This window comes from Zalophus californianus, chromosome 1 (genome assembly GCF_009762305.2).
Source record: "Zalophus californianus isolate mZalCal1 chromosome 1, mZalCal1.pri.v2, whole genome shotgun sequence".
Classification (NCBI taxonomy): domain Eukaryota; kingdom Metazoa; phylum Chordata; class Mammalia; order Carnivora; family Otariidae; genus Zalophus; species Zalophus californianus.
In genome coordinates this window covers 25,299,388-25,312,122 of record NC_045595.1, presented here as the reverse complement: position 1 = coordinate 25,312,122, position 12,735 = coordinate 25,299,388, and the positions used below count along the sequence as shown (strand labels likewise).

The window sequence follows — 12,735 nt, the reverse complement described above, 5'->3', positions numbered from 1 at the left end:
GAAGAACAATACGTATGTCTGACTCTGTGTGAATAAAAATATGTGTGTGCACATCCACCTATTATATCTGGGTACTTCAAAAAGGCAGGAAGGAGAAGTATAAACTGTTAGTAATGGAAGCCAATAGTAGGTTGGGGAGTAAAAATGGGGTAAATTGAAGGAGATAATCATATCTTACTCTATGTACTGTGATATTGAATGGATCTTTGAAAAAAATGCACTTATATTTCAGGTGATTTTATATGAAAATTTTAAAATCAAGGGTATGAGCTCAGCAGGGTTTCTGCTTGAGATTCTCTCTCCCCTCTGCCCCCTTCCCTCTCTCTTACTCTCTTTCTAAAATAAATAAATCTTAAAAAAAAATAAAGTCAAGAGTGCCTGGGTGGCTCAGTTGGTTGAGCGACTGCCTTCGGCTCAGGTCATGATCCTGGAGTCCCAGGATCGAGTCCCACATCGGGCTCCCTGCTCAGCGGGGAGTCTGCTTCTCCCTCTGACCTTCCTTCCTCTCATGCTCTCTCTCTACCATTCTCTCTCTCTCTCAGTAAATAAATAAAAATCTTAAAAAAAAAAATAAAGTCAAGAGTGTGATATGTGCAAGGCACTATACTTTACTGAAAAGAATGTTAACTGATTTCAAAAGGTAAGAATAAGAAACTGTACTCTTTTGAGATTTGAGAAGAATAAAGGCTGAGATGTTTTTTAAATGTTATAAATAAAGTGAACTTATTCAACAAAGGTTTATTTATTATCTCCTGTGTGACAGGCAATGTGATGGGTGCTGGGAGAGAGAGAAATGTGTATGAAACTCTCCCAACTCTCCTGAATCACTGAGAAAGATACTATATGTCTCAAGTAACAACAGTGACAGATGAGGGCCCTAGGAATGACAGAGAGCCACAGCTATGAACTGTTTGTCCAACATGACTCAGGAGTGTTTCATTCTAAACTCAGATTTTTAATTTTTCTTATTTAAGTAGAGTTGATATAAAATGTTATATTAGTTTCAGCGCACATAAGCTCTGATTTTTTTTTTTTAACAAGCTTTAGTTCACTTTATTTTTCTTGTATAAAACTAAGTGGTGGCCACAGCTGGAGCCTGGGTCCTCTGCACGGAGACTCTGGTGTGGGTCTTCACAAGATGGTCAGTGAATTCCTGATATGGAGACTTGGTGAACACCGTCTCCTTCCAGAGGTCAGGGGTGAGATAGCTGTAAGTCTTGGAGATGGCATCAAAAGTAGCCTTAGCGAAGTTCCCCAGCGTGGCAGTGCAGCCTCTGGCTGAAGTGTAGCAGTCGTCGATACCCGCCATCATCAGTAGCTTCTTGGGCACAGGGGCTGAAACAATGCCAGGGCCTCTGGGGGCGGGGATGAGACGCACCAGCACAGAGCCACAGCGGCCAGTCACCTTGCATGGGGCAGTGTGAGGCTTGCCGATCTTGTTCCCCCAGTAGCCTCGCCTCACGGGGACGATGGAAAGGTTGGCTAGGATGATGGCCCCACGGATGGCAGTGGCGACCTCCTTGGAGCACTTGACACCCAGGCCGACGTGTCCGTTGTAATCTCCGATGGCAACAAACGCCTTGAACCTGGTCCGCTGGCCAGCACGGGTCTGCTTTTGCACAGGCATGATCTTCAGAACCTCATCCTTGAGGGATGCTCCCAGAAAGAAATCAATGATCTCAGATTCCTTGATAGGCAGAGAGAAGAGATAGATCTCCTCTAGGGACTTGATCTTCATGTCCTTGACCAGGCTGCTCAGCTTGGTGATGGGGATCCACTCCTTGTCCTCGGCCTTGCTCCACGAGCTCCGCGGCCTCGACCCCTGCCCCGACCACGGCCGCGACCGCGGCCTCGGATGCCTCTGCAGAAGCCTCTGCAGAAGCCGTTGCGGCCTCCCATTCCGGGGCCCCCGGGGCCCCCGGGCCCTTCCGCAGCACCGGCGTCATCCGCCATTTGGTGTTCTCTCGGAGAAGAAGTAAACTCTGATATTTGAAACAAATCCCCCATCTCCCTTCTTATTATATTTTAGTTACAGAATGCCAAAACGTCTTCTAATTTGTGGATTACACTGGAGTGATACATAAGTAGTTCATGAGAAACTGGGAGTACCTTAACACATTAAACAACAATCATAAACCCACAGCATGTTCTTTGCCTGTCCAGTTTACAAGTCACCACTTACTAGTCCCACCTATCCATCCATCTATCCATTTGTTCACTCATTCAATAAATATTTTTTTTAAGATTTTATTTATTTATTTGACAGAGAGAGACACAGCGAGAGAGGGAACACAAGAAGGGGGAGCAGAAGAGGGAGAAGCAGGCTTCCCGCGGAGCGGGGAGCCGGATGTGGGGATCGATCCCAGGACCCTAGGATCACGACCTGAGCCGAAGGCAAACGCTTAACGACTGAGCCACCCAGGCACCCCACATTCAATAAATATTTTATTGAGTGTTTACTTTGTCACCGTTCTAGAAGGCACTGACAGTGTAAAGGCAAAAAGTTATTTCATTTTAGAAAACACATTTTAACGTTTAAAAAAATGCAGTCTCAAATAGAACAGTGTATAATTCCTATGCAAAAGTAAGGGGCAAGTGTCATTAAAACTTTGCTTATTGCATTTCACAGACCATGAGTGTAATAATTGTATGACTGATTTGTAAAACTCTGCTAAAACACCTAAGACATTGAGCATTTTTCCTGATGTTAATGATTTGGGACTTAATTGAAATACACAATTAGAAAATAAATTGTTAGCAATCCTGAGTAGATTTACAAATTACTGAAACAAAACAAAACAAAACATAAACCTCTCAATTTTTACTTCACCTTGTACATATAGATGTTTAAAATGTAGACTGTCCAATTTTATGAGTCCTAGAATCTTCTTTTCAATGTCAATGTGTCAGGCTGTTATTCCTTACATCAAAATAAGTGTTAAAAGATATGGAGGACAGGGGCACCTGGGTGGTTCAGTCAGTTAAGTGTCTGACTCTTGATTTGGGCTCAGGTCATGATTTCAGGGTTGTGAGATCGAGCCCTGCTTTGGGCTCTGTGCTGGACATGAAGCCTGCTTAAGAGTCTCTCTTTCTCTCTCTCTCTCTCTCTCTCTCTCTCTCAAAAAAAAAAAAAAAAAAAAAAACAACCCAGATAGGGGCGCCTGGGTGGGCTCAGTCGATCAAGCCTCTGCCTTCGGCTCAGGTCATGATCCCAGAGTCCCAGGATCAAGCCCCGCATCGGGCTCCCTGCTCAGCAGGGAGTCTGCTTCTCCCTCTGCCCCTCACCCTGCTCATGCACTCTCTCTCTCTCAAATAAATAAATAAAATCTTTTAAAAAATAAAATGAATTAAAAAATTTTAAAAAGATATTGAGGATATACCATATTCACTCACAACCTTTTTCTTAATTTATCAGTACCCTTTGATGTTTATATCATGAGATCATTGATGAACATATTACAGTGGCCATTAATTGATAAAGTCAGCAGAATAGGGAATTTGGAGACAAAAAAAAAATTGAGTCAAGGCTCTGCTGTTGGTTAGTTGGTGGCAATTTACAACTGAACTCTCAGTTTCTGTTTTCTCAGCCACAGAAGAGTAGAGGATTTGTGAGAGGATTAAATACAAATATTTTTAAATGCCTTAGAAGCTATAAAGCACGATATTTTGTGTTTCTATTCATTATAACATTACTCTAGATAAATAGTATTTATTGGAAACCCATAGTAGACATTATATAAATGGTAGAACACTATTCTCCTGTCAGAAACAAAACAAGATCTGTTTTCATCATCACTGTTTTCAACACTATTCTGTACTTCTAGACCAGTGTTGTCCAACAGAACTTTCTGCAATGATGGAAATGTTCTGTCTGTGCTGTCCAATATGGTAGCCACTGGCCACATGTGCTATCTAAATTTAAACAACTTACAATAAAATTAAATTTAAAATTCATTTCCTCAGGTGCACTAGTTATATTTCAAGTGCTCATTAGCCACATGTGTCTAGTAGCTACCATACTGGATAGTGCAGATATAGAACATTTACATCACCTTAGAAAATTCTACTGGATTAGAAGCTATTTGATCTACAATTATAATGTTTCATAATCACATATCCATCCATCATTTTATTTTATTTTTTAAATAAATGTATTTTAAAGCAAATTGCAGGCATATATATTTCTCCCCTAAATTCTTCAACATGCATATCATTAACTACCGTTCAATACTTATTTACGCTTTAATTGATAAAATTTCATATACAGTGAAGAGAACAAATCTTAAAGAGTACTAATCAATGAGTATTGACAAATGCCTACATCTGTGTAATACAAGCCCTAACAAGATCTAGAACATTGCCATAACCCCCCAAGTTTCCTGATTCTGCTTCCCATTTAGTCCCCACCTCCACCCACCTCCACCTTCTGATTTTTTTCAAAACAAACTGATTTTGTCTGTTCTTAAACACCACATAAATGAAATCATACTGCAGATATTCTTTTGCATAAGGCTTCTTTGACTTAGCATAATGTGTTTACATTTATCAAGATTGTTACATATATTGGTATTATATACCTTTATATTGCCGAGTTAAAGTCAGTCGTATAACTATTCTACAGTTTGCTTATCCATTTTCCTGTTGATAGTCACCTAGTTGCCAGTTTGGGATGTTATGAATAGAGTTTCTGTGAATATTCTCATGCAAGTCTTTTTGTGGACATACGTTTATATTTTTCTAAGAATGGAATCACTGGGTCATAACAGCTATATGTTTAGTTGTTTGCTGCTAACATATGGAATTAAGTTGATTTGTGTGTATTTACCTTTATTCTATGACTTTGCTAAATATATGATAAAATATTGCTAATTTCCTTATTAGTTTTTTTCCCTACCTTTAAAAAGTGTATTTCTGGCTCCATTTATGGTAATAATGAAGTACCTTCTATTGTACCTACCCTCCCAAAGATACAAATTATGAACCCTGGACAAAACATTTTTATTTTTTTAAATTTTTTTAAATTTTTTTAAAGATTTTATTTATTTATCTGGTAGAGAGAGAGATAGCAAGGACAGGAACATAAGCAGGGGGAGTGGGAGAGGGAGAAGCAGGCTTCCAGCCAAGCAGGAGCCTGATGCGGGGCTCGATCCCAGGACCCCGGGATCATGACCTGAGCCGAAGGCAGACCCTTAACCACTGAGCCACCCAGGTGCCCCATGGACAAAATATTTTTTAAAAACTATTCAAAAGTACTGGAAAGTGGCCCCAAACAGGCAGAAACTCAAAAAGAGAAGACATTTAGAAGAGATGAATAGCACCGGGTGAGTTTTTCCCATTTTTATGGGTTTTTGTCCGAAAGCAGGCACCAGTCAACACCCTGTGGGAGGATCCACAGTCTTAACTGGATTAAAGAACCAAAGGAGGGAGTTCAGGACAACCTCAGCAGCTAGGAAGTGAGAGAGAATTCCTAGGAAGGAAAGAGATATAAAGAAAGGTCCCAAATGCTGCATATAAATTCTGCCCCAAACTCTGGCTGACTTCTGAATTTGGCATGCATTTGGAAAACACCAAACATCTCAGCTACTAAAATGATTGGGACAAAAATTTCATGAGGACAACCACAAAGGAGACAGAGTTTAGACACAGTTTGAGCACAGCCTGATAAAACAAACAAACAAACAAAAATCAACATTCTTCAGATAGACAAAATAGAATCCAGAGACTATATCATTTACAGTGTCCAGGATACAATCCAAAATTATTAGACATACGAAGAAACTGGAAAACGTGTCCCCTATTCACAAGAAAATGCAATCAATGGAGACAGACCCTGGGGTGATACAGATGTTGGAATTAGCTGACAAATTTTGAAAATAGTTAATGTAAATATGCTTAAGGACATAAATAAAAATATGCTCATAATGAATATACAGACAGCATACATCATTGGAGAAATAGTAACTACAAAAGAAAACCAAATGTAATTTCTATTAATGAAAAATAAAATATCAGAAATAAAAAATTCACTGGATAGGCATAATAGTATATAAGAGATGTATAGAGTATATAGGAGATCCCAGGGCCCTGGGATCATGACCTGGGCCGAAGGCAGACGCTTAACGACTGAGCCACCCAGGTGCCCCTAAAAACTCTTTTTCTTAAAGAAACAACAATAGGGGTGCCTGGATGGCTCAATCAGTTAAGTGTCTGACTCTTGATTTTGGCTCAGGTCATGGTCTCAGAGTCGTGAGATGGAGCCCTTCATAGGGCTCTGGCTTCACACTGGGCATGCAGCATGCTTAAGATCCTCTCTCCCTCTGCCCCTCCTCCCCTCTGCTTGCATGTGCTTGCATGCACTTTCTCTCTTTCTTTCTTTCTTTCTTTTTAAAGGTTTTATTAATTTATTTGAGAGAGAGAGAGGGAACACAAGCAGGGGGAGTGGGAGAAGGAGAAGCAGGCCTCCCGCAGAGCAGGGAGCCCGACGCGGGGCTTGATCCCAGGACCCTGGGATCCTGACCTGAGCGGAAGACAGATGCTTAACAACTGAGCCACCCAGGCACCCCCTCTCTTTCTAAAAAAAAAGAAAGTAAATAAAATAAAAATAAATAAATAAGTAAAAGAAAGTAAAAAAAGAAACAACAACAACAACGAAATACCCTAATAAAAAAATGGGCAAAGGACATGCTATGGTCTGAATGTGTGTGTCCTGCCAAAATTCATATGTTGCAATCCTAATACCCTGTGATGGTATTAGGAGGTGAAGGCTTCTGGGAGGTGATTAGGTCATGAGGGTGGAGACCTCATGAATAGGATTAGTATCTTATAAGAGATCCTGGAGAGTTCCCTAGCCCCTTCTGCCATGTGAAGATAAGGAGAAATCTGCCACCTGGAAGAGAGCCCTCACCCAACCATGCCAGTGCCCTGATCACAGACTTCTAGCCTTTAGGACTGTGAGAAATGTTTCTTTTGTTTACCAGCCACTCAGTCTGTGGTATATTGTTAGCCTGAACAGACTAAGACAGACATAAAACATCATTTCACAAAAGACAGAACACATACTGGCCAATAAACATATGAAGAAATAAATCCCCAACTTTACTTGAAGGAATGCAAAAAGAAACAATAAGATTCTTTCATCCAGTATGAGCGAACCACTGTTTTAGGACGCTAGGGAGTGAACAAAACAGACAAAAATCCTAGAGATAGGAAACAGACAATAGAAAACAAACATAATAAACATATATAATATAATAAGGCAAAAGGTAGTAAATGGGAGAGGCTGAAATTTTGTTTATTCCTCTCAGTGAGTTTATCACTCCCTGAAATGACCTTGTTTGTTGCTGGGATCCAGCACCTAGAACAGTGTCTGGCACGTAGTAAGTTGAATGAATATATGAGAAAATGTTTCCCGACATTTTTAGAGAAATTCTTTCCTACCTTTTATTTACTTCTACCATCCATATATAATGGTATTATGTAAGTCCAGATAAAGTCAACACAGATGAGTAAAGATATTGGAATGTTCTTGGTCATCAAGAAGTTGGGGACTAGGGCACCTGGGTGGCTCAGTTGGTTAAGTGACTGCCTTCGGCTCAGGTCATGATCCTGGAGTCCCAGGATCGAGTCCCACATCGGGCTCCCTGCTCAGCGGGGAGTCTGCTTCTCCCTCTGACCCTCTTCCCTCTCGTGCTCTCTATCTCTCATTCTCTCTCTCTCAAATAAATAAATAAAATCTTAAAAAAAAAAGAAGTTGGGGACTAGAGTTGTGTAAGCATCATTGTCACCCGTGCCTCGAGGGCACCGATCTGTGGGAGTAAGGATCTGAGGATCTCCACCTCTTGCCCTGATGAGCCAGACTACCTAGCTCACCTATTTCCTTTTTTCCATTCTTATCACCAGTTAGCGTATGAGATAATTTACTCATTTATAATTACTGTTATAGGTATGTTTGCTTCCCACCCCCACCCCACCCCATTTGAGTTTCATGAAGGCAAGGATCCTATTCTGTTATTTCTGGTACTGAATAGATAGATACTCAACCAACAGTGCAATGAATGGATGAATGAATGAATGTCTCAAAAGAAAGAAAGGAATCTGGGAAGGTCTTGAATTCTCGCTCTTCCTCCAAGTCTTCCCAGGGTAAGGTCACCCCCTCCTTTGCACAGTCTACATTCCAAGACCCTAGAGACAAAACCTCCATGAGGCATAAATATTTACTAGTTTGTTCATTCTTAGAATGGCTTTACACCTACATTTGTACACCCATCCTTCTGTGTGCCCGTTGATGCTTTGTATGTGAACTCTTTGTTCGTTCTAGAGGTTGCTTAAGGAGGTATTTAACTTAATATTTGTGACATCATGATAGGACAAAATCAGATGAAGTTGAGCTCCATCCTGTAGAGGCTATTGCCTCTGTAAGTGGAGACTACCATTCCTCTTCCCTGAAGAAAAATCTGTAGTTGTTTAAATACTGGATAAAGTTGAACTCTTAAATTTATCATCAAGAAGGTACTGGAGAAGGGGGGGAGGCAACAGAGTACAAGGGCAGTAAAAGTACCACACGTTTGGAGGGAGTACCTACTTCAAAATTTTCCTGATTAGCCGCTGTCTTTCTCTCTTTTGAGTTTTCTTAGGGTGATGAAATGAAAATATTCTGTTCTTGGTTATTTTTCACAAATCTTATTGTCTTCATGAAAACTTCCCAGCCCCTCAAAAAATCAACAGAAGGAAATCCTTCTTTAAAAAATACAGTAAATCATGTTCTTGTCTTTGAAACAACTGTGGTAGGAAGAGAAATTCTTCCCTTTAGTTTGAAGAGTCATGCTTTTAAGTTGCTTGGTGGTGGTTACATCTGATCTTCATATAAACTTGTATCTCTCTCATTTAAAAGAAAAGATGAAAGAATGGAATTAGCTCATTAATTATCTAAAATACTTGGTGCAACTGTTCCTTATGAATTAATCCAGGCACTTGGAAGACAATTACACTCAGTGTTAATAACATTGCCAACCTTTTCCAGTATGCTGCACTCCAAATACTATTGTGTTTTCATTGACAACATTCACTATTACATATGCATATGAAAAACAGGCATTTTCATCGGAATTACCGTAATAGCATTAAGAGATTATTATTTTTTCCAATTTCCTTGGAAGAAAATTCACTTAAATTAGATTATTTATTACTTGACTGCTCTCCTGTCTTGCCTGTATGTTTAGGTAACTGGAGTCCATGAAAGTATAAACTTCAGAATAAAAGGCATGATTTTATACATTAATGATTTCAAATAAAAGAGGAGTGCTAGTTTGTGCATCACTTCTTCCGAGAAAGTTAAGTCTGTGTTCTGCTTAGGAGAGATAACACTTTTTGTCCCTGTAGGTGGCCCCCCTGGTGTAGCCATTAGTTGCTAATTACTTGCAAACAAATAAACAATTAACTCCTCAAGCTGCTGGCTGGGCGAGTGTTCATTGACATGCTAAAACTTTCTAAGACAGGATTTTAATTTGTGACGTTCTAAATCCAGCCCCCTTGTCTGTGGAGCCATAAGGTGAACTGCAGGAAGATCCCAACCCTGTACACATGGGGTAGAGCCAGCCAGGAGGCAGGAGAGGCCAGAGCTGTCGTTCTGGGCAGCCCACTCGAGGATGGCTCCCAGTCTTCCGGAAAGTGCTCGGCTTGGGGAAAGCAAACCCTCGCCCTGCTCCTTTTCAATTGAGAGCATTTTAGGATTGGACCAGAAGAAAGACTGTGTTCCTTCAGTGAAACCCCACAGACCGTGGGCAGACACCTGCAGCTCCTCAGGTACGCCACAATTTGGTTTTTCTTTTTAATTCTTTGTTGTTTTCGTCTTTATTTTGGCCTTTATTCCATACTACATCGAGTTAGAGAAAAACTGCAATTTCATCGAATTATATAACTGAAGTATCGGGGACTTTTAATGCCTCCCGCTGAGCTCCATAGGAAATAAAAAAGAATATCAGCCTTAGATCCAAGCGGGTATAAAGTTCATTCACAGGAAATGCCAAGAAGCTGCATTTATTTCAAAAAGTCTCTTTTATTTGATGCATCAGATATTCTTTGTTTTCACTGAAAAATAAATGACATTCAGAGATCAAAATGTTCTCTAGCACCAAGGCAGGATCTTTATTTTTGTTTTTTGTTTTTGGTTGATGAGAGGTCAGTTCTTTTGTGAAACCCAGAAGAATTCCAGTAGGAAAATTAAAGACAAGTTCCTGATATTACTTCTTCTAGAACTTTGTGGAATACAGGATTGAACATCTAAGATGGAGTGTATTTTTGTTTTTTGTTTTTTAAACAGTCTCAGGAACTAATTTATTTCTTCATTGCAGGGGGTTTCTAATTATTTTTCTGTTTTTAGGGAAAGATGTTAACCTATGTGTGCATATCCCGAGCCTTCCTAATGGGGTCTCATTCCCTTGTACTGTGGATCACCCAGTACCAGAAGAAAGATTTTTGAAATACGAAAATTACTTTTCAGCCTCAGAAAGACTGTCTTTGAAAAGAGAGCTGAGTTGGTATAGAGGCCGGAGACCCAGAACTGCTTTTACTCAAAACCAGGTGGGAAGTTTTTTTCAACTAGTAATGATAATATAAAGACTTTAACTGACACCCTATTGAGCAAAAGCCCAATCCCTTTGGGATCGCAGTTTAGAAGCCTTGTTAATGAAACAATAGACTGTACGGAGTTGTTTTTTTTTTTAAAAACAGTTTCTGGATAGTCACTTTTTAAAAAAGGCATGCATAAATTAATTGCCTAAGATCTAAATGCAATTATATGTAAGTTAAAGTCCATTTTATGATGACATACCAGATATCAACATTTTATATAACTGTTTCCTTATTCTTAGATTGAAGTGTTGGAAAACGTCTTTAGAGTTAACTGCTACCCAGGCATTGATATCAGAGAAGACTTAGCTCGAAAATTGAATCTAGAGGAAGACAGAATCCAGGTAATTTTCAAATTTAGTTGTTACTTGTGATGATTGAAATGTTAAGAATAATAAAATAATGTTTCTGAGATCTATTTTATTTTTCCTTAATTTTAGATCTGGTTCCAAAATCGGCGTGCAAAGCTGAAAAGGTCCCATAGAGAATCACAGTTTCTAATGGCGAAAAAAAATTTCAACACAAATCTCCTGGAATAGATAGAAAACTGAACACGTGAGATTATCTTACAATTGCAGAACATGAAGAACCAATGGAAATATCAAGTGTTAAAAACGTGATGTTTTCTTTTCTGCATTTAATCTAAGTGTTGTCATTTTTTCCCTAAAATATATTGTAAATATTTACTGTTATAACATGGTACCTATTATACTTGGCACTTTTAGTTACAATAAAGGCCTTTCCTATATATTTTAATAAAATTTTCATAAAAAGCCAGCTATTTTTTAAGTGAGCAAATTTAATCTAATTAATTAGTTCACTAAAACTCATGACTAGGTGATTCCACAAGCTGGATTCAATTTACAAAATAATTCAAGTAAAATAATCTGAAGAATGGCACAAAGATCTGATCTGTTTCAATTACTTTTCTTCAAGTGCATTTTGAAACATGATTATTAGTTTCTCTTCATTCCTGACGTGAACCAGTGAAAATTTCTCACCGCCAATACAAATCCTTCTAGCATGCCAGTTTCAAGTTTGTTTGTTTTTTTCAAGCAAAATCATTATGGCAAGGTAGAGATAGAAAGGCATCAGTTGTCATATTCATATATATTATATTGCAAAAAGATTCAAACTGGAAATAAATGCAAATTTAAAAAATATTTTCCTCGTTATTTAATGTTGTGTTTTACTTTCATTCATTAAAGTAATAATGATCATCTGGCTTGTGTCTATTTCTAGTTTAGTGATTTCCAATCAACTGCATATTTTGTTATTACAGTAAATCATCGACGGAGAAGGTAGGGTAACTGAGCTGCCCTTTGTATGTGCTGTGATATAGTTGCTGGAAATAATCAGGGCACTTTTTTGGGACAAAAACTATGTATTTTCCTTGCATTTGCCATTGTACCTGCCAATTAAAGATGCGAACAGGTAAGATGCATCACAAGAAGGAAATCCCACCCCTGGATGTCTGGTTATTTGTTTTCTAGTTAATTAGTGGAAGGCCCAAGTGGCTATTCTTTTTGAGATGTTTGCTTGAGGACTTTGACTTGGTCTCCTGGAAACTGTATTTCAGCTGTGCGCATTGAGTTGAATTCTCCCTTCCCTTTATCTTTCCTGCTCCTCTATCCTGTTGTCTCCCAGTGTAAGTTTCTTGTGGAATTACTGAATCTCTACCTACTATATACATTTTTGTTTACTTGTTTGTTTGCATGAGAAAGAGGAGTTCGCATCTTACCACTGAGGAAAAGTGATGTGACTCAGATTTTGAGCTTTTAAAAAATCATTTAGGGAGATAGAGAGCTCTGTGTCCCAACTGCTGGCCAGCAATAGACGGGTTGTGTTCTGTTCCACTATTGCTGAGATGGAGAGCGAGGAGGAAAAGAACAGCAGGGCCGCAAACGGAAAACCAGAGTCACTAAATGTTTTCCGAGGATATCTACTGTCAGACTGGGCCATTTTTTCCAATATAAAGAGCTGCTTTCACTAATATAAAATTTGAAGCACTATTTATGAAATACGTTAGTAAAAATTGGTCCACCAGGAGATTTCTTTGCTCTTCATTAGGTGAGTGAAGTTATATTAAGTTGGAGGACTGGAAGTCAC

General features: G+C 39.1%; 1 protein-coding gene and 1 pseudogene across 2 annotated transcripts; one reads left to right on the top strand and one right to left on the bottom strand.

The window, feature by feature from the left end:
- Positions 1-1,023: 1,023 nt before the first annotated feature.
- LOC113917185 lies at positions 1,024-1,953 on the bottom strand (annotated as a pseudogene). Its single transcript, XR_003518156.2, has one exon. The product of XR_003518156.2 is annotated as a 40S ribosomal protein S2-like (transcript).
- Positions 1,954-9,644: 7,691 nt separating this feature from the next.
- On the top strand, positions 9,645-11,320 carry HESX1 (HESX homeobox 1). Its single transcript, XM_027587458.1, has 4 exons — positions 9,645-9,801; positions 10,379-10,578; positions 10,869-10,970; positions 11,067-11,320. The coding sequence occupies exons 1-4, from the start codon at positions 9,645-9,647 to the stop codon at positions 11,163-11,165; spliced, it is 558 nt and encodes a 185-aa protein (XP_027443259.1). The 3' UTR covers positions 11,166-11,320.
- Positions 11,321-12,735: the final 1,415 nt, after the last annotated feature.